Source organism: Astatotilapia calliptera, chromosome 8, assembly GCF_964374335.1.
Source record: "Astatotilapia calliptera chromosome 8, fAstCal68.1, whole genome shotgun sequence".
Classification (NCBI taxonomy): Eukaryota; Metazoa; Chordata; class Actinopteri; order Cichliformes; family Cichlidae; genus Astatotilapia; species Astatotilapia calliptera.
The window spans coordinates 14,386,690-14,409,403 of record NC_137429.1 but is presented as its reverse complement, the minus strand read 5'-3'; the positions used below and the strand labels follow the sequence as shown (position 1 = coordinate 14,409,403).

General features: G+C 39.6%; 1 protein-coding gene across 2 annotated transcripts in view; it reads right to left on the bottom strand.

The window, feature by feature from the left end:
* Window positions 1–22,714, bottom strand: part of plce1 (phospholipase C, epsilon 1) — a 78,812-nt gene that overhangs the window by 34,466 nt on the left and 21,632 nt on the right. For both annotated transcript variants that reach the window (XM_080305483.1, XM_080305484.1), the window contains exons 7-8: window positions 7,173–7,366; window positions 6,640–6,782 (exon numbers count right to left, since the gene is read on the bottom strand). In XM_080305483.1, the coding sequence (XP_080161609.1) occupies window positions 6,640–6,782; window positions 7,173–7,366 (337 nt within the window). The remainder of the gene's footprint in view (window positions 1–6,639; window positions 6,783–7,172; window positions 7,367–22,714) is intronic.

Sequence of the window (22,714 nt, the reverse complement as noted above, 5' to 3'; positions counted from 1 at the left end):
AGAATAAAGGTGCTCGTGCCAAATATTGACGTTCAAGCTCGTTAGAACTGTACAACTGTATTACCATGTTTGTTTGCACAAGTTTAAATAAACCGTTGGTCCAATTGCCCATCTCTTGGCAAAACATAAAGAAATGCAGAGTAGCTCTTTTCACTTTTTGCACAGTGCTCTATCTGCGAGAAATTTTAAACTCGTGGTCTTTGGCTCAATTAATGGCTTACCAGACCTTCAGTCCATTGTATGACCCGAGATATTCCCCTGCGTTTGCATATACACATTCACACTAGAAAATCAACAAGCAGTAGTACACAGCAGTAGAGCACAAACTAACACTTGCACAGCAGCAAACATAAACACTCAAGAATAAACAGTGCACGTACTTGGAATTCACAACTGCAGTAACATTCACAGACACGCAGCAGCAGCAGCAGCAGCAGCGAACACTGATCTGTCTGACTGCTGGCTTATCAGGGAGTATACCACTGGGTTCAGATATTAACTCGCTTACACACAAAGAACGAGCTGCAGATGTAAGTGTAACATTCAGTGAGGACTAGGAAAAAAACAAAAACAAAGGTGAAGTTCAAGCTAATCAAGCAAACAGTTCCATAAAGTTACTGTCTTAACTGTTGCTGCTTATTAAAACTGTCGTCCATATAGGAGGTAATTGAGTTACATTGTCATGTGAATACAGTCCATTTTTTTAAACACTGAGAAGCATCACAACTGAGAAAAACAAACCTCTGACTAAGTTATAAAGATATAAGAAGTGTTTACTTTAAGGATCAATTCAATGTGAAGTAACCCAGATTTCTGCAGCTTCTCATACGTCAAAACGCAAAATACTTTCTCAAAGACAGTCTTCAAACATCGTCAAATGTTTAAATAACAAAATGACTTTTTAAAAATTTGAAATCAGCGTTTTCTACTGCCCCCTGCCTCAATTTTGTTACAATAAGCAACAACAGTTGATCATCATCACACTTTAAATTTAAGTCTTAAGTCTTCTTATACAAGATTTGTGTTTAGTGACATACACATTCACTTTATCATTAAACAACTTAAAATGACATATATAAATGAAGACATCTCTTTGAACAGCTTTGAACCTCACACAATAAAACCACAAGACCGTTGCATTGCTGAAAGTGTATGTCTGCATTCTGCACCAATTAGAAAGCAAGAACAGAAGTAGTAATACCAGCCACAGAGTCTATGAGACTCTCCAGGTTTTAAAATGACTAATAATGAAACTTAAATAACTAAGTAACGTAATAAAGAAACACGTCCGTTGGTGACATGTTGTCAGCCACGATATAATACAATGAAGCATGAAAAGTCAGCGGTAAATCACCACGTTCTCTCTGTCAACAACTGAAAGAAGACGGAGGACACAAAGCACATGCAAAACTGCATTTTCACTGTGCTCCACTGAGTCACTGAAACCAGCAGAAAGCCACAATTTCATTTCTTAACTGTGTGAAGACACTGCTCTGCACTGAAACTCACATTTCCACTACTCACTGATCATCTTGAAGTCCATTCTGTGAGAGTGCTTCACGGTTGCTAGCTACAGCTGGCCACGCTGCCTCCCACACTGACAGCTCAGTGCCGGGCTGACCGAGGTACACTCGTCCACATTTGAGCCGCCAGTCCCGTCTCTCCTGCAGCTGCCTGTGTGCTCTCTCTCTCTCTCTCTCACTCTCTCTCTCACTCTCTCTCTCACTTTCTCTCTCACCTACTCCATTTCTAACTTGACCTCTCTCTAACTAACGCTTTATCTTTCTCTTCCTCTCAACTTTCTTTCAGTCACTCAGCTTCACTGCGTGTCCTCATCACCAAAGCGGTCTTTCTTCGATGTCTCCTGACTACATGCACTTCTCTTTTCCTCTCACTCTCTCGCTTGCGCTCTCTCTTATTACACACAATCTCTGTTTCTCTGTGTCTCCCACCCCCTCTTCAACAACACTATACATAGTTCTCAGCCATGCGCTACAGTCAGACCCAGCATACTATCCCACTACTCTGTCATAAATCACACACATATATAGATCATTAAAAACTTTGGAAATCTACACAGCTGTGCTCCCTTTTATGTCCTTTACAACTTTATTACGTGAAATTACTTCACTTTTGTTGCATTAATCATCAGGTATAAAAGAAATAAATAGCCAATTTACCCCCAGTCCCAAAAACGAAGCAGTATTTTTAAGCTTTACTAGTGAAAAAACGTAATGACTGTGCGTATATCATGTCACAATAGGAATGTCAATGTATATTTAGTTGAAATGGGCATACGAACAATACGTGTTTTTGTAATCCCTGAGAGTTTCCTTTTGATTCGCCACCACATCTGCTGTCAATGGGTCTTAAAAGCAACACAATGTACAATGACAACAGAGTGGAAGAAAGAAAATGAAAGAAATAAGGAGAAAGAAACACCAACATTGAGCTAGAAGGATGGCAGCCTGTAAACTAAAGCCACTTACTTCCTTCTGAGCAGTACAATGCAGGAAATGATCTCAAGAAAATCACTTTAAACAACCCCCACTTAGAGTTGACATAAATATGGCTAAATCCCACTGGTCTTCAGTTGAGGGGTTTTTTTTTAGTCTGGATGCTTTAAGAGGAAAAAGGCCCGCAGACGTAAACATTTAGTGCCAGGATTACACATACACTATTTGAAGAGTTACACCTCCTTCACAGTCCTGAAGGATCGCACATTTGAGGGCCCCGAAAAGCGCTATATAAATGCAATCCATCATTATTATTATTATTATTTAAGCAGAGAGTGTGTATATGTAAGGAATATATTTTGTTTTGACTCTACTTACACAACCTGCTAGCATTAAGAGGAGGAATAAATACATCAGTCTTCACCAGACTACTGATTTAACACAGCCATGCTAATGTGTAAACGTATTCAAATATTATATCTAAATCTAGAAGCTGCAAAAGACAAGTATATACTTGAAGCCCACTAATAAAGCAACACATAATAATAAAGGTTAATGACAGAACTTTTATCGCTGCAAACCCAAGCTGTGAGCATCAATCGAGCGTTAAATAATAAGATAATTTGGCACAAGCCTGTTTTCTGGAATTACAAATCTTGTGTTAGCCGGCTGACTCGCTAAGGCAACACTTCAGTCGAGCCCGTGGAGAAGCATTCTTAAACAATGCAGGAAAAAAAGAAAACGGGGCTAAAGTGAGGCTGGAGTTGTGTAAGCGAGTTATCTGCTGAATCAGGATGTGAGAATGAAACTGACTCATCTGCGAGCGCGGGTTTGGTGAAGAAAAGCACCTTGCAATTGGTAGCTCAGTGGTTTTCAAATACTCTTGTCAATTGTTGTTTTATTTTGTCATTTTTTAAAGCAATTGCACTCGCAACATGCAATCTATGCATGAATGCCTAATCAAAGTCAAAGCTCTTGTTCAATTATTAGCATTTTACACCTGCTTTTGAAGCGGAATGAGAAATTCTCATTAAATTTCTGCCTTTCTACCTCACTTAAATCTCTCCATAGACTCCAGAGTTGCACATCCTACATTTGTTGTAATCTGAAGCAGACCTAAAATGGTACACAAATAAAGTAACATTTTAGCTCGTAGTGCAGGTTAGCTCCAGAATGTTGTGAGATCCTTTGCAGAACACACAAAGATTTAAAATATCTTTGCATGTTCTGTATGCAAACAAACAAACAAACAAACACAATGTATACAGAAGCACATAATCACATATGTGCATTTTCATATATCAAACATGAACAACGCTTGGCATCAACCAAATGTTGATGCAACAGAAAAATATAACGCATTTATACAAATATATGTATGAGGAACGAGAAAAACCCTTTCATTTCTTTAGAGCGACAGGGCAGTAAAGAAGCCTTCCACAAACACACCACCTTTCAGAACTCATAGGAAAACTAAGAATAGACCAAGGCCAGTCCAGCAATAATCTTTGGGGTGGCTGTAGCTCAGGTGGCAGAGCAGGTCAGCCACTAATCAGAAGGTCGGTGGTTCGATCCCAGGCTGCCTCCTGGCTGCATGCCAAATATCAAGGTGGTGGTCAGAGGGCCCGGTGGCGCTAGTGTCCGGCAGCTTCGCCTCTGTCAGCTGCCCCAGGGCAGCTGTGGCTACAATGTAGCTTACCATCACGAATGGGTGAATGACTGAATGTAGTGTAAAGCGCTTTGGGGTCCTTAGGGACTGAGTAAAACAAATGCAGGCCATTTAGAGCGTTTGTAGCAGAGACGCAGAACAAGTTTCAAAATAAATAATCTGTATTGATCCTATCCAATCCTAAAATTGTCATGTGCATATAGTCTGAATACACTAGGAACAGCAAACTTCTCATAATCTCTGTCTTTATATCATCAAGTATGAGAGCCATACTCTAAATATAAATATATACAGTGGACACACAATGTGCACAAGAAATGAATTAAGGAAATAATCTGGTAATAAATCTGTAAATATGTCTGCATATGTACTAGTTACTTTAACAGCTACATAACTTTGATTGTAAAGCTTTGAAAAAACATAAAGACCAGAATCAGGTTAGAGCACTGAAGAGAGGAACAATACCAAAAATGGTAAGAAAGCAATAACAACACCAACACTATCCAAGTTTGAAACTTAATGCAGAGCTTGCCCAAACTCGGGATAATAAAATGTCTTTTATGACATCAGATAATCACTTTAGCCTTCACGTCTTTAAACCTGTGCCCTGACAAAATGTCAGCTGGGGGAGTCAATGCCTTACCCAAGGCCAATTTTACAGTAATAAAGACCACTTCTGACTTTTCAATTCAGCACTCCTTACTTCTAGGCTCGTAAGTGCTTCAGAGCTTTTAAAAGAGGAAAACTACAGCATGTGTTTGTTACAGGGATATCATAGTCTCTGAACTAAAAATAAACTAAATATAAAATCATTCAAATTAGATTCAATAAATATATTACATCACAATAGCAACACATGCCTATTTAAAAGCACAATAACATGGCTATGGGTAACTAACTTTGTTGCTTGATAACAAATTCTACAAGTTTTGACGGGCTGCTATGTGTGCGCGCGTGTCTGGCTCAATTCTGTTTCCTGTAACACCCATTAGAACAGAACAGTGTGTCACGTTAAAGATATGCACTGTGTAAGCGTGCGTCTGTGTGCGATTGTGTGTTGCCTCAAAAAAGCTGGCCTGACAAAAACAAATGCTTTATAATTATTAACACGACCGAGAGCAAATCAAAAAGAAAGAAACAGAAAAATGTGTTTGCATACTTGTGTGTGCATCTGAGTGTGTGTGTCTCCTTGATCCTGTCAGAGACAGCCTGTCCGCTGTCTCACTGCCAGTGGAAATTAATGACAGTATTGGCTTACATTTAAGTCATACGTAACATCTCTACAGAGAAGGTAGACAGACAGCTGAACAACGGACCGACAACCTGACTGGTTGGACAATGAAGTCATGTGGAGACTGAGGAAAAAGGGCAGTGAGAGTGAGAAAAAGAGGTGAAACGCAATATGCATGATAGAATTTAGCTTATTGTCTTATCTTCTCACAACTGACATTTTAATTTACTCCTCAAAGCATTTAAGTGGCAGAGCTTGATGATCCTCTGCTGCATAAAAAGCTGGAATGTAAGTCTATCATGCTGTGATTCCGAAGCTTTTCTGGGGAGCGGCGCAAGCATGTTTGAAGTGCATATCGCCTCTTTTCAGATAACCTGATGTGTGTGTAATGAGTGTTGTGTAGACTCTGTGATGTCTGGAAGTTTTTCCTTCCTTCTTAAACCACTTGAGCACGAGTGTATCTAAATTAGAGAATAGAAGGGAAAGGGGGAGACGGTGAGGGCTATGTGAATGGAGAGAACACAGCAAGGCAAATAAAAGAGAATGGAAAGAGGGAACGGCCAACCACTGGGATCAGCTACAGACCCCAACATACCCAGATCACGCTGTGGATAAGGAATCATGTGGGAAAAGTGCAGAGAGGAGGAAAACGAGGGGAGCAATAGACCGCAGGGGAATAATGAGAATCCCAGAAGTTCCCGCTTCACTTGGGATCCAATTTGTGCACCTCTGTTTATTATCTTATGAGCAGAAATAAGAGCAAATTATCCTATAATGTTGAGACAGGTGTCAAATTAATGGAAATCTTAACAGAAAGTGTCTTAGTAAGGTGTTAGACCACCACATTCTGCCAGAACAGCTTCAGTGTGCACTGGAATAGATCCTCCAAGTCTCAGGAGTCTCTTCCAAAGGATGCTGCCTCATTCTGTGTTTTGATGATGGTGGACAGCGCTGTCAGTCCAAAATATTCCACAGTTCTTTGTTCGCATCGAGATGATGATTGCAAATAGGATAGCATTTAGGTCACTTCATACTTCTCAAACCTTTCTATGTCGTCTCATGCTCCGTGATGCGGGCATTATAGCAGAGAGCATGTTTCACTCAGAACAAGTAGAATAAGTGGGATCAAACCATGCCAGCAAAAATGTCCTCCACAGCATAATTTATTTTTTTTTTTCCTTATAATGTGTCATCTGTCTGTGTATTTAAGATACACATACTCTATATCACATTATGTTATTTTCCCAAGATTACGTGCATGCAAACAACAGCATGAAGCCTACCTTTCAAGACAGCGTGGCTGTTGGGGCACTGGGGTAATGGGTAAAGGAGTGCCGTGCGAGCACCAAGCACGAGTGTGGCCTCTAGCAGTGCTCCAGTTAGCAGGGAACCCAACTTCGTCTTCTGGCTACAAGACCGATAAAACCTAGAAATAAAGTTTGTTTGCAACTTTAATCTAAATATCTCATGATATATCCAGTCTGTAATTTCCAGAGCATTCAGATTACATAACTGAAGGTAAAATATGTAGCATTTTGGGGATGCATGCAGCTGACAAGCAGCACCACTGTCTGTTAGCAAAACTCTTACTAGTTAATGGTTTGACCAATTAAGAACTGGAAAGTAATGGGATATTCTCTACAGCACAAGATTTTGCCCCCAATTATGTTCATACGTCTTGCATGCAGTATAATTTCACACCTAAATTCTCTTCATTTTGTAAATTGTATCATTTTGTGGACTCAGTCATTTCCCTTAGGACAAATTTTGGTTTAAACAGGACATTTCAGACAAAAGAAAACATAAATATCCAAACCTGGAGGTGTAAGATGAATGACAGTGCTGAGTTTTAATGTAGGGCTTCAGATCAAGGCTGGCTGGGCTGCTGCTGACCAAGTCCACTGGCCAGAGAGACTCCCTGAGACAGACACATCCAGGGCACAACAACAGGAGCTTTTTGGCAGGATGAATCAGGTTGATCTCCTCTCTTTCCTCCACATAGTTGTTAACCTGTAAAGGAAGCCATTACCAAAATGGTTATTTGCAAAGAACTAAAAATGGAAACACCTGTTTGTAGGAAAGAGACCTTATACATGTCCATATAATCAATATACACAAGCAATTCTAAACAGGCTTGACTTTTTCACATACAGTGCTTACCAAATTTATTAGACCAACTGTCATTGAAAACAAAAACAAAAAAACAAGCATTTTAGAAATCTGGCAAAAATTGTTGAAATCTAAAAATTAAAATATTATTTATTTGGCAAAAAAAAAAAAATACATTTTATACCCAAATCATAACATTCAACTACTAAAACAATTTTTTATGTTCAGGGATCTGAGTAAATAACTATAATTTTAATCAACTATAATCAAACTCAAAAAATAATAATGTGCTTTAGTATATTTTTTCAGCTTTTTGTTAAACACTACATTTAAAAATGCATATGTAACAACATGAACTATAAGAAGTAACAGCACTGGTAATTAAGGGCAACAGTGGCATTAAACTTACATTTTTTTTAAGCACTATACATACATTACGTTGGCTTTTATTTATATAAAAGTAACTTCCATTTAAAGGTTTTGTTTTCAGGAAGTTGAACATACATAATGAGTACTATATGATCATCTTTAACAACCTTGAATACCCTTGTACGCGCTAATAGAATACACAAGATGAAACAAAAATGTATGTAATCCGGTGTAGTTGCAGTGTATTGTGTAACATTTGAATTAGAGGTCACTATCATGAGCTTCTTCGACATAGTCATTCTTAGAAGCAATTTCTCTTCAATGACAAGAAAAAAATCAAAGCTTCAAAAGAAATAATTAACTGAGAGAACTGCGATTGAGGCACAAAACAGATAGGAAGAAAGGGAGGAAAAAGACCTTGACAGAGTGAGACAGACAGATATGTGGTACATAGAAAAAGGCGAATAACAAGGAAGATGGAGAGGAGAAGGCTGGAGGCAGCTGTCAAGCTTTACTGGGTGAACATTTTGACCTTTATTTCATGCTCTTCTCAGAAAAAAATCCATCTGACTTAAAGGAAACAATTATCAAAAAAATATCGCTTGTTCCTTGTCCTTGTTTGAACCTGCACAGGGGCTCTGCTGGCACAGATTTCAGAGAAACGCTATTAAGAAAAAGATTTTGTGGCACTGTAAGCGGGCGTTCATGCTGAGGATGGATATCACAATGGGGCAAAAAAATCAATACTGGTTTTAGAGTGGGGAATGAACACAATACAAGTTTAATGAGGACATATTCCTCGAAGTGTATGATCATCAACTGCTTGATAAAAAAAAGCAAAAGGAGCAAGATTGCAGAAAAGCTAACGTCTATACAAATACTAGACACTGACTGGCACTGGTGTGGCATAATATCCACATGCACAACCGTGCATATTATATCTCAGTGGGATGGGTTTCCTGCATGGGGTGTAGGCCTAGCTGTTGTCAGATCTGGACCATCCCCAGGGAAAGGAGACATATCAGCCTGCACGTTTAGAGAGTCAGAGTCAAGAGTGAGAAACACAAAGAAGAAGGGTTACACACAAACGCGCACACGCACGCGAGTGAGCATAATTACCAAAAGCCTAAACTTTAAACAACATGTTGGAAGGAAAAAATATAAAACTGACATTAAGCATATTTGGGCTAATCGCCTCTCCCAGTTCTTTCCCTCTTCTTATCTAACATTTCTCATAAAAGACCTTCCTTTACTGGCATCTAGAGACTGTGCATGTCCACCGAACAGACATTAAGTCTACTACTTTAAAAGGGTAGTTTTTCCACAATGAACGCCATGTTTGACCTGGGCCAAGCATAGCACTCGTGCCTTTTAATATTTATTCTGCATTTTAAAAGGGGTTGAATTTGAGTTAATTAGAGCTTGATTTTTTTTCTGTTTCCCATTAGTAATAAACATTCATGGGCAGAGAAGTTTCGCTGCTAGTAAACACTGCATGAATGCTCCAATACTGAGTATCAAAGCAACAGAAATGCCAGTGGACCAAGCAGCTGCAAATAACCCCAAAACAGAAGAAATAGAGACTACAGAATTACATCTATAAACTGTTTAGAGGTGCAACTGATTCAAGGAGTCAAAAAGAAAGTACATTATTTTGATAAGCAATTATCAAAGTGTTTTGTTTTTCTCCGATATGAGTATTTGATCTTTTTATTAGTCATAAAAAGCCTTAAATATGTTGTGGTTTTGAACGTTTCGTAAGCCATAACAAGACATTTGATTAAATCACCAAAGATGTGGCCTCATTTTCATGGATGGATTCAAGGATTTCCTTTTATTTTGTTGGATACTTTTTTCCTGGTATTCTCCTCTCCTGTAAAATATCTGGCAGTCCAAGACACTTTTGTAAAGCGACCAACTGTTTTAAGACTTTTAAATATAAGTCGCTGTAATAATGAATAACCCCCGTCTATAACAGCTTTTGAGAAAGACCAAAACAATGAATCCCAGACTAAACAATGGTCCATAAGTCTAGCAGCTCTTTTAGACACAAGAAAAAAGTCAAGGTAATCCATTATGTGGCGATCACATGGGGCAACATCAAGTCTGTTGTTCTCCTGTAACACTAACTCTTTCAAACATGTAACAAATGTTTTAGTAGCACAACAGACCTGAAAATTGGGAACTAACAAAGTAAGAAAAAGAGTGCTGCTGCTTTTGATCGACACAAAGCAGCTGTCCTCACACACACACACACACACACACACACACACACACACACACACACACACACACACAAAGTCATTATCAAACTTCAGGCAAACACATGGGGAAAGAGGCTGAATTTCCAGTTAAAAGGAAACCCACCTCCTCCTTTTTTTTTTTTTTAGGCTAAACTCCAAAACTACAGGTCACCATATATTCAACATACACAGGCACATTTTTCTTCATATTATAGAACACTGCTGAGTTTGTCATTCAGCCGGTTAGTTGCTACTAATATAGCATTGTATCTCATGTTACACTGTGCATGTGCAAGAAATTTTAATGACTTAAGCTCAGTTTAGGGGAATTGTGAATGCCAGAAGCGGCTGCACCCACTCAGCTCCCATGGACGTAACATATTATCAGTTTGGCTGATTGTCTTTAAAGTAACTGCCTACAGTTTGGTATATGATCTGTATTTTGGACCATTCTGGACAAATCTATCGTGCTTTAAGTGCTCAGCTAGAGTAAAACTGTGCTGCATAGGAAGTATATACTGGATTTATGCTGTATCCTTTAAGCTATACAATTTAAGTTGAGTTGTAAAATCTTACATGATGTTGTTTCTCCATTCCTGGACATTTGGAAAGCGTGGACTCAAAGTCATTTGTTGCTGCCACTTACTGTATGGTGTCAACCTACCTTCTATCAGTACTGCGACCAAGGTTAGCTCCTGACAGCTGACATTTCCTTCATACCATTCTCTTAGATAGATGATTTCCTTTTCACCTTTGAGTTCAACCGGGGCAAAATGGCATCACCGATGTGACGGTGCAGTTGTTCTATGTTCCTATGAGCATGTTTGTTTGAGCCTTGCTGACATCCATACACCTTAAACCGAGGACAGGAATCAACTGTGTGGTGCTTATAATGGTTTCAACAGCTAATTGGGCATATTAAGAAAATAAAATTACACCTGACATATAAGCTATGAGTTCAATAAAACCTACAGAGCTGAGTTTCCTATTTAGTCCCATTAGCACCCTGCTGGGTAATTTCTCTGCCTGGCAACAGCCATTTTGGGAATGGATTAGCAAGGGGCACTGCAGGGCACCACACAGACTACTGAACTTCGAGCTGGAATGCACACAGTCAAAGACACACGTATGCAAACACATGCTAAAATGCAGACACCCAAACCCATTGTGACTCATGCCCGTGCCGTAATGTATATCATGCCAGAGGCATAAAGTCATGTATGAGCATGCTGGACACCAAAGACGCTCATGCAATCCCTTTGAAATCCAAACGATCCACATCTTGAACTCTTTACTTTGATCTCTCCGACCAATCTCACATGCACACTCACAATGACACCCCCTGACCTCCATCAACAGTGTCTTTCTAGCAGTGACACCAACGTGTGCGTCCACACTCCTCTGCAAATACTTCTGTTTATATATTATTCAAAGTTTAAGTACCGAGGCTCAACACTGCTCAGCTGCCAAATGCAAAATGCCACAGAAAAGACGGCGCGACTGTATATTCCACTTGCCTTTCCACCATTTCCATATATGCACACGCAAACACACTTGAATCTGGTAATGATATCATGCAATTAAACACAAGTGTACACATGGGATTAGGCAAACCACTGTAATAGTACCATGCCCCCCCCCCAGATGCACTCTCCCACGAAGCTGACATTCAAGGAACAGAAATGCATCATTCTGTCTTAAATCTACTTTTAGAAGCATCCTGGAGGGTCTAGGTTAGTTGAGGTTACTGGTTGTATTTTCCAATACAATTAATGCTTTGCAGGAAGGAAGAAAAATGTAGGTGTGTGTTTACAATGACAGTTTCTTGCAAACACGACAGATCTCATGACTGATAGATGCATAAAAACAAGCTAATTAGTCCTTCAAGGTATTCAACCTGAAACCGGAATTTTCAGTTCATTCTATTATCTTATGTGGATTATATTTGCTTGATTAATAAATAATATCAAAATTAGAACCTACCCTTTTCTACATTAAAGATTAGCATGAATACATTGTATTTCTTCGCCTTCAAGAAGACCCTAACATATTTAAGGCTTCTCTTTCATTTCATATTAAAGCAACCCTGAGTTCTTAAACTGCTTAACAAAAAGTTCCCAAAGCATAAATTAGAAGCTATTTATTCTTTTCATCCAAGTAAAACTTTACTCAGAGTTTGTGCCTTGAAACACAAGGACCAAAGAGCACAACATACAAATAAATTATATAGTAGAGTATGAAGAAAAAGCACTGTAGCTGAAAACATTTTTTTTTTCTTCGAACTGCCAAAAACTGACTTCTCCAAGCATAGAAATGAACTCTGTAATTCTCTGAATATCCACAACATCATTCTTGAAATACTACAAATTACTAGAAGTTTTACATGCAGCACAGCCTAATCTTTCAAAACTCAATCACATGATTTTGGACTGTGTGTTTGCTTTAATGCGGCGAAAGTGAAGCCGACGAAGCTGGAACACGTGAAAACCTGCCCACCCAACACGACGAGAACATTTAAATCAACTGGGCCTCGTCTATTTGAAAGCAAGGTGAGGGGCGAGTTATGGACAGCAGCTCTTCTATCTCAGCACAGGGACACTCTAACCCCACCCTCCCCAGGAAAAGTATAAACCAAATCAAAGGACATAAACCAAGCAAACCCAAACATGCCAAGAAGATGTCCCGCCACTCGGGCTGAACATGTGATAAGGTGCAAACGTGTTTCTTACTCTCCAATCACCGGTGCAGATTTATATGTATGCACATATCACGCCATCCTCTTTATCCCGGCAACCTCTAATCCTGGTTTGTATCACTAAGAAACTCTCCGAACTGTCCTGCTCTGTTCTAACCTTTCCTGCCATTACTGTCTCCAGAAGGTAATGTTTGCTTTCCTGCACCCTGAGCCTGGACAGTCTCACTACTGACTGAGCGCCGTGCTCATTTGCGTCTACGTTTATGTCTCATTTTTTAATGTATTTATAGTTACACTGCTATGCATTAAATGAAAAATGCAGGCTCTATAAAATGTTAATGTTCATTTGCGAAAATAACCAAACATTCAAGTGTGAACGACACACCTCTCTTGCAAATTGAAGTAACTGATTTTCAGCAGGTCTTCCTTCCTCAACACTTCAAGCCCTGGTATACTTTCAAGCACTCTTACACATAAAGTGTGTTTATTTCAGTGACGTTCAAGAACACTGGGGATCATGCCCAACACCGTCGGATTTCCTGAAGTGGCATCTGTTTCTCAGTCTCGTCTTTTTTTCTTGCTCACGCTCCAGAGCCTCCCACTTCTTTCTTTCAAAGTTGAAGCCAGTTTTCAGCTTTAAACCAGGAAAGCAGGCATCATGCTACCAAAATCTTTATTTTGTCAACAGCATAATGCTGCAACAACTGAAAATGGGCCTCTATAGACATGCAATTAAAAATCATTAATAATTATGTTAACCATAAACATCCATTTGCAACATTTCTAAACAATTAAATGTGATTTTGTCTTTCAAAAACAATGCATCTAAGAGGGCCGCGGACTTGGAAGTGCTGTTGTTCATGTTTGTTTTATAAGTGTGTGCGCTCAGTTTGTAGTGGCTGAGTATACATGTAACACTGTATTTACTCTATGATCTGTGTATTTATACTTCTGAACAAACACACGTCCAGCCTTCAAGCTCATCTTTTGAAGAATAAGTGTTTAGACTGCAGAACCCTGATGTCTGAGTCCGAGTATCTGCTTTGAATAAGACAGTAGACTCCATACTTTGGTCTACATAAACACAGAATCTCTTGAGAAAGTCTCACTTATCAAAACATGTGAAGAAGAAATTAGAAATCAAGAGCAAGCGGACTGGTGCTAGGAATGCATTCACATAGTCAAGCACCTGCAACGCATTAGAGATGAACTCAGGAAAAAAAATGCCTACAACTTGCTGCACAGAATCAGAACTGAATATTCATGAACACAAAGCTTGCACTTGTTTTTTCATGCACTGTCTTGGCTTCTTGATTACAAAACGAGCGCTTCGGCCTTGTCAACCACATTAAAAAAGATGAAACTGGAGACAAGGGGAGTGTGCGGTACATCAGAAGCACATTGAGTGCTAGACTGGCAGCAGCATGCGCTCAGTTGACACATAAGATATAACTATAGGTCAGATGTTCAGTGGGAGGGTCATCGTGGGTTAGATTCATGCAATACTGTTCTGTCATTGTAATGTGGGTGTTGTAAGCATGTGGGTATTTGGGATCCCACAAAAAGGAAAATGATTTCAAGGGATTCCCAACTCCCACTGACATTCCCTTTGATTGTTACAGCAAAAACACAACTGTGATAGCAACAAAAATAAAAATATAGTCGCAAGAGGTATATATTAGAACTCCAAATACATTTAAATCTGTTTCATAACAGCCCATTATTCATGAAATACCACTAGTAATGCCACTTGCTGCTACTAGATCCCTTGTTGTGTAATCAGGTTTCAGCGTCCCGTACAGCGTCCGAAAGCCTGGTTGTACAAGGCAGAAGCATAAAAAGGTCAAAATAATAGGAAGCAAACAATTAGAAACGTCTGAGGGAGGTTTGTCAAAACAGGAAGCGAGGCTCAACAAAAAGCAGGAGAGGAATTAAGAAAACGACCAGGACAAGATTAAGTGGAAGAGGAGGTGAAAATGAAGGGGGCAAAAGAAATGAGGGGAAAGGATACAAAAAAAATAAGACAGTGGTGCAGGAAATACAAAAAGGGAGGTGAAAAAGAGAAAAACACAGGTTAGCACAACACAGGAAATGGAGAGGCACGGCCAACGGTGACTTGAATCATAATCCTCCTGTTGAATTTCACAAGGAGCAGTTTTACCAGAGATCCAAGAGTTGGGCCCACCTCCCAAGCACTGCCTCACACCTCTAACAAGCTTAGGGTATTATTGTGCGTGCGTCATGTTCAGAGTTGAGAGCAGTGGAAAACGCAGAGTGATGGGCAAAAACAAAAAAAACAAAAACTGTGGGCAAAGTACTTTAGTAGAAACTAAAACAAAATGAACTGAAATGCAGCAACTACAATAACATGCTGCACAGATTCTAAGTTTGTGCTTGCACTTGCTGGGCATCCTTTAAGGTCATGCAAGAACAAAAGAAGAAAAAGCAAAGGAAACAAGAGCCAAGAGAAATTGCAACATATAAATGTATGCACAGGAAGGGACTAAATAATCTAATTTTCAAAGAGTAATTGGTGAGTAGACAGGAAATAAAGTCCAACTATCATACTTGTAAGCTTGCATCAACCCCAACCAGTCAGGGAGATGGCTGCCCCTCCCTGAGCCTGGTTCTGCTAGAGGGCTCTCCTTTTAAAACTGAGTTTTTCTTTCCCACTGTTGCCAAGGGCTTGTTCAGAGGGGGTGGTTTGATTGTTGGGGTCTTCTCTGCAGTATTGTACCTTACATTGTGAAGCGTCCTAGATAAATAAAATTGAATTCAATTAAACTGAATTAAGACATCAGGTCAATGAGTCATTAGAAAGTAGTACCACGTTAATAACAAAATAATTATAGATGGAATAAGTAATCTTGCTTTTTAACTCTTAGTTATCAGGTAGTATCTACGATCCACTTCACATTAAGGTGAAGAATATTTTTTCATGTTAAATATAAGTTCACTGTTTTTACTTACAGTGTTGTGCACAGAAATCAATACATGCAAGAGCAGAAAGACAGGACACAAAGTGTGCCACTAAGCAGCTGATAAGAGGGTCGATGGGTGCTCTTGCAACGATTAGCACTACAGCTAAAGATCCAGTCCACAACCAAAACACTAAATCAATGAAGCAAATATGTGGTCATGTAAGCAGTCTCTTTATGGTTAAAAAGTACAAAGTAAAGGTGCGAATCCTTGCTGATGAGGATGTTCCTATTGCCATCCTCACATGAAGGAGGTAGGACTTAAATTAGTAGGAAAAAAAAAAAGAACAGAGAAGTTTGAGGGCAAATGAGGAAGCATTACGGAAAAGACAGAGGAGAGAGGAAGAGAGAGAGGAAAAGAAGTGGGGTCATCATGATGGCCAAAACAATCTAAAACCCATTACCCAGAGCACCCAGTGGGACCCCTCTACACCACCACCCTCCCCCACTTACAGTTCTCATGATGTCATACTACAGCGAGCCACCACACTCGCTTAAATAACAGCGCACAGCCTTGGTCAGACAGCCAGAGATAAGCGTGATGGATGTTTTTCACTTTTGAAAGTATTAGGAATAAATAACTCCACCTACTACATGCAAAAGAAAGGTGTCTTTTTAGAGAGTTAGACGAAATACAATGGCTCAGTTATTACTCCTATATCACATTATTGTTAGGGTACACTGGACACCAATGTTGCTTTTCTTACCTTGACACTTTTAGCAAGCCATCAACTGACAGGTGAAATTAAAAAGCTCTTCCAAAGTTCGCTGCTTTCTTTTCTTCCACATTCAAGCGAACACAAACACAGCAGAGAAGTTCAAATGCATGTTGATAGCACCATGCCGAGACTCTCCCTGTGTTCAGTGTTGCATAAGACATTCTACTTAATGAACTACACCAAAGCCTGTTGCTGTAACACTAATCAGACAGCAAGATCTGAGAGCAGTCCCCTACAGCCACAAGACAGAATGAAAAGATGCTTAAAGCTGAAAGGGAGTTTTCCCCACTCTTTCTCTAAGTATGGCAAGAACTTGTAGTAAGCAGTTTACTTACTGTAGCACAGAATAAGCTGATCTATTGAAGAGAAAGGAAAAGCACAGAGCTCCAATCCCTCTTAGTGTGTGTGCACACTTACAGAAGTGAGAGAGGAGGGCTTGACCGGCAGAGAGCATGAGAGAAACGAAGGAAGAGAGGGAGTGTAAGAGATCTCTGAAAAACTAACAGAGAAGGGAAAGAAGGGCGCGAGAAAGAAAGTAGGGAAAGAAACGAGACGGCGACTCAGATCTCTCCCTAAACAGAGAGGGTACCCCCATATTAGGTTAAGAGGCAACAAGCCCATCACAACCCAGCAACAAGAGGGAAGATTTTATCAGGGAGCACACTATAAACACACAGAAACACAGGCAACGCTGGTATACAAGGTTTCAATCGATCCTTCTCTAGGAGCCTGTCCAATGTGTAAACAATGTCTGACCGAACTTAAACGGGGCCTCTGTGTTTTCATTCAAAACAATTACACAGAACCTGTAATTAATCACTGAAGCCCCTCTTTCCTCAAGAGACAAAAAAGACCCCATAAGTCACTTAACTGGATCAAAAATGAGAAACCAAAGGTGCTTAGTTACGTTTAGGAATACAAGAAGATAACGTGTGGTTCCTGAACAAGCTCGGGAAATTGATCTGAGCCTATTGTGAACGTTAAAGGTATTATACTGTAAATAAACAGTCTTAAGAAGAGTAAAACACAATCCAATTAACTACAGTCTTCTATTATTATTTTACTTTTAAACTAATTCATGGGAGGTGGTAGACTGTGCAAAGCTACAACTGATTACTGTTTGACCGTCAGCCTAAGATGAAAAAAATATCGCGTTAACAAAGATGACACGCTAACAGAGGTTACACCGGATGTGTTGTTAATAGGGAATGTGTGGTGTTGCTTATTAAAAAGCTTGATTGACTACATTTTTTTTCCAGCAACATTAAATGATCCTTGAAAAGCCAACGGCAGTAAACCTGTTGTCACCTTTAGAGCTTTATAATGGCTAAACAATATTCATGTGCCATAGCTTGGCTATTCAGGTGACGCTATGGGACCAATGAACCAATAGAAGCTGAGGTACAGCCACTTGACGCTTGCTATTAGCCTTGCTCTGGCGAGTGTTTCTATGCCAACCTCTAATTAAGGGACCAGTATTACAGCTTTTCGATTGAAGCCAGCACACACGTGGTAGCCCACAGCTCTTGCAGTTTATTACAAACAAACTCTGTATCATTATTACGTGTGCAAACACAATCTCTGCTTACACGTCAGAGACGGTCAACAGATGAATAAATAAAAGAGGCGAGTTAATGGCAGCCAAGTTTAAAACATTAGCAGAAGAATTCTTTGATTATAGTTACGTGGATAAGCAGAGGCAAACAAAATGTGCGGTGTGGGGATGATCGATTCATTAAACACGCGGCGACCGAGTTACTTGTGTTTTGGAGAAACACAAGTGGCTTTTGTGAGAGAAAATATCTGTTATGCTGAAGTGTTATCATAACCAGTAATAACAACTTACAACAGAAAAGAGGGGAAAGAAAGAAAAAAGAACATGCTACCACACGTTAAGGTGTTTGAATTTGCTTAAAAACTACAGCCTGGGCTCTTTTGTGCCATAATCGAGGGAATCGGAGCGTACCCTCCGGTGTGGACACACATAATCGGAACAGTCACAGGTCTAACAGAATACAGTGTGTCCTATTGCGTGCGCCTAATCAAGTGGAAAAATGAATCTGCTTCATGCGCAGCTGACATCAAAGTGGTCTTCAGAACAAAGCAAACAGCTGGCCTGCCCTCGGTCTTTGCTTTGATCAATACGCAGTTAATGAGTCTAGTCTCCTAAGCCAGTAATGAGAGGTCAGATTCATGTATCATACAACATCTACTGCGTTAATTGCCTTTAGAAGACATGTTATTGGATCAATATTAATTAAGGCGATAATATACTGCAGTCTGTCATTGACAGACTGCAAATTTTTCAGCCACTGAGCAGAGACGCCAGCCATCCCCACACTGGAGTCCTTATTACAAAATATAGATTATATTAACACACAGTCTGAAAAGATAAATATTGAAAATGACAACGTACTGTTTATATAAAAAGCATGCTGCCATCTGGTGGATAAGCATGTAAACCATTACAAAAAACAACTGTCCAGAATAAAACAATAATTTATAACTTCCAGTATATGACTTCTAGTTGGGTACAATGAGTCTGTTTAACAGGTTATTCTGAGCTTTACAGAACGTGACAAACATCATTCATTCTGACATTTTGAAGGCAAGGCAGTAATTGGTAATAATGTAATAGCCTAATAATAGTTTCAATTCTTCTTCTATGGCAAGACTTTTGAAAAAGCAAAGAAAAAAAAAAGCTATTGATGTTTCCAAAACTGTGACATTGCTGACTTTTTTTCCTGACCAACAGCCTTCATCTCAAAGTAAGTCTACTTAGAAAGGCACAGATTTACTAAAGTGTGCAGATCCTTCTCTTACACGAGCACACTCGCAAACGCACAGACCCACACGCCAAACGGAGATCAAAGAGCATCAGTAAGTTGAGATTGTATGCCAGGAATTTCTGATTTCTCATGAAACATTAATCAAGACTCAAGGTTCAGCAGCCCTAGATGCTCACATACCAAAAATATTCAGCAATCCAAATTCATCTGCACAATAAAACATTTTATCCTCCACTAGGTGGCACCAGAGGCCGATTTATACGGCTATGCTCTGTCCCAGTTCAACCAGCTCTCTCTCTCTCTTTATCACAGCAGTTGTCATCATATTTTTTATATTAAAAAAAGAGGGGAGGGCATATGAGCAAAGCACTTTTATGCAATGCTTTTTCAATCCAGATCAAGGCTTAAGGACTACATGGCTACTGCTCATTACCTCTTAAGTTGTCGTCTATATTTTAAACAGCACTTGATGAACCTCATGCTGGCTGCCAGATTTGATTGTGTTTGTGTATGGGGGCTCCCAAAACTACTCAGATATGCCTTATCAGTTTAGTCAATGGTGTTCAATTTGAAATTACACCAAAAGAAACTTTATTTTGTTAAATCTCACTGCCTTTGGTGATGCATTTAAGTGCTGCTATGCAAAAGCAAAAGATGCAATTAAAAGCATCACTCGACAGCATCCTGCGAAGCTTAAGGGTTTAATTTTAGCTAAATCCCCTCTGGTTGACCTGTTAAGTTATGAGCTAAAGCGTTAGGAAGGGGAGGTGGCTGGCTATTTTTTGCAGCAATTGTGTTATTCTTTGAGTTTCAACAATAACACAATAACAAAAGCACTACCCACAACTGCTTCAGGCTCTCACTTTATCTGTTTTTTGGAGAAATATTTGCTAGTTCATTTGCCTGCAAATGTCTTTCGAAAAAACTGCTAGAGGTTTGTGTGGCTTGTTTGGCCCAGTGATTATATCACGAGAGAAGTATGGAAATACTGTAACACATACAGAGGGTAATAACACATAGAGGGTAATAAACTGGCCAAAACGAGCAAAATTCTAAGTATTTTTATTAGCTTCAACACTATATTGTGGTTTTCATCTAACGAGTGACACATATAGGCTTTGAGTTCATCTAGACTTTTATACAGTTGTTTTTGTGCGTTGTATCTTGCAACACAGTGAAAGTGTCCCTGCAGGAACGCTTTCCTAACTCTGAAGATGTGCAGTTTTCCCACATTTTCACAGAGGTGTGAAAGGCCTGAACTAACATCTAACAGATGCACGCATTCTTAACCAAGCAAAGTGAAAGCACACACACGCCATTTTGACATCCTTGTGTCACTCCAGAAGACCAGCAGGTAAAATTTGTTTCAACAAATACAATCAGAGCTCCCACATGTGCTCCAGTGCAACGGATTTAAGTATATGTAGAATTAAAAAAAAAAAAAAAAAAAAAGGAAAAATCTGAGAATGGAGTTTTGCCACGTGTTAACACCTGAGCGGCCACATTGTTTTGAGATACTGTCACAAAACAGTACACCTTACAAAGGCATGCAAGACACCTACTGTCCTACCCCTTTTTGTCTGTTACCAGCACTTTGACTCACCAAGAGTGTCAACACACACACACACACACACACACACACACACACACACACACACACACACACACACACACACACTAATCTCTGGCTAAGCTACAACACCCAGCTGGGCCAGAAAGTGGCCTGCTAGGCACATTCCTTTGTAGTGGCACAGCACACACAGAGAACACAAGAGGGATAGACACAAGGTTAAATGAGTGTGACATACATTGTGTAAGACGATGTGTGTGTTCCTGTAGGGTTGGTATGTGATTTTTTTTTTACTTCAAAATCAAGAATGAAAAGACTATTGTCTCAAAGCAATATTTTTAGACAACACAAACACACTAGCCACCTCATTAGTAGTGGGTCGGAACTCCTTTTGCCTTCATTCCATATCCCAAAGGTGCTCTGTTGGATTGAGGTCTGGTGACTGTGGAGGCCACCTAAGGGCAGTGAACTCACTGTCATGTTAAAGAAACCAGTTTGAGATGATCTGAGTTTTGTGGTGCGTTATCCTTCTGAAGCAGCCATCAGAAAATGGGTACACTTTGGCATGAGCAGGGTCAGGTATGCTATGGAATTTAAATGTTGCTTAATCGGTACTGAGGAGCTTCTCACGCTTTCATTTTGTTTACGCCACATTCTGATCCTACCACCGAATGTTGCAGTTAAAGTCAAGTCTCTTTAGAGTCAAGCAAAGTTTTTGGTACTCGCTTCGGTCTTCTGCTGCTGTAGCCCATCTGCTTCAACATTTGACAAGTTGTACATTCAAACATGCTCTTCTGCGTACCTAGGTTATAACAAGTGGTTGTTTGTCTTGTTGCTGCCTTCCAATTACCTCAAAGCAGTCTGACCTTTGACATCAACAAGGCGTTTTCGCCAAAAGAACTCCTACATACTCGATATTATCTCTTTTTCTGAATATTATTCCAAAGAGCCTCTTCTCTTTAAAAAGAACTTGGCAGGAAGACTCAACTTTCCAAATTTGCATCTGATGAGATTTCTGGATCAGTTTCTGCTGTACAGACAGGACCACAGACAGAGCAGTAGAGATATGTGGCCATAAAGTTTTTCAAAAACCAAACAAAGCACTGACACCATATACAAACTGTGAAACACAGTGATGGGGAGGGTGATGAAGTCCTCTGTGTACCAAAGTATGCAAGTATGTATGTATGTATCCATCCATTTCACTTATCCAGTTCAAGGTTGTGGATCGCTGCAGCCTATCTTAGCTGCCATAGTGTCTGTCTGACAGATAAAACTTGGCACAAATTGGGTTATGCAACAGGACAATGACCTCAAGCATATCAACAACACTACAACAGAATGGCTGAAAAAGAGAAGTATCAAGATGCTGCAACGTCCCAGTCAAAATCCAGACCTCAAACAGACTTAAACAATGTGGCAGGACCATAATGTGATTACACAACTGCAAATAGGTGTGTATGTGTGTGTGTGTGTGTGTGTGTGTGTGTGTGTGTGTGTGTGTGTGTGTGTGCGCGCGTGTATGTATGAAATATATGTAACTAAATTCTACTCCTTGCTGATTAGGTGTACAAATAACAACAGCATGTTTCCTGCACTAAGCAGTCAAGACACAATGTTTCATAACTGCTGTTTATCCTGTAAATATACATGTGGCATGCTCAGGCAAATTTTACAGCCTGGCATCATCTAGATTTTTTTCTCTTTACTTTCATCATGGAAAAAATTTTTTTTCCAGCTGTTGATTAAATAAATAAATGAGTAAATATAAAGTGTGTGGGCTTGAAAAATTAAACAAGGTATACATGTGGACTAGCTCCCTCTGTGAATTTGACTGCAACTCCATTTACTTTTACCTTTTTATTAACCTTAACCTATTTAGATTA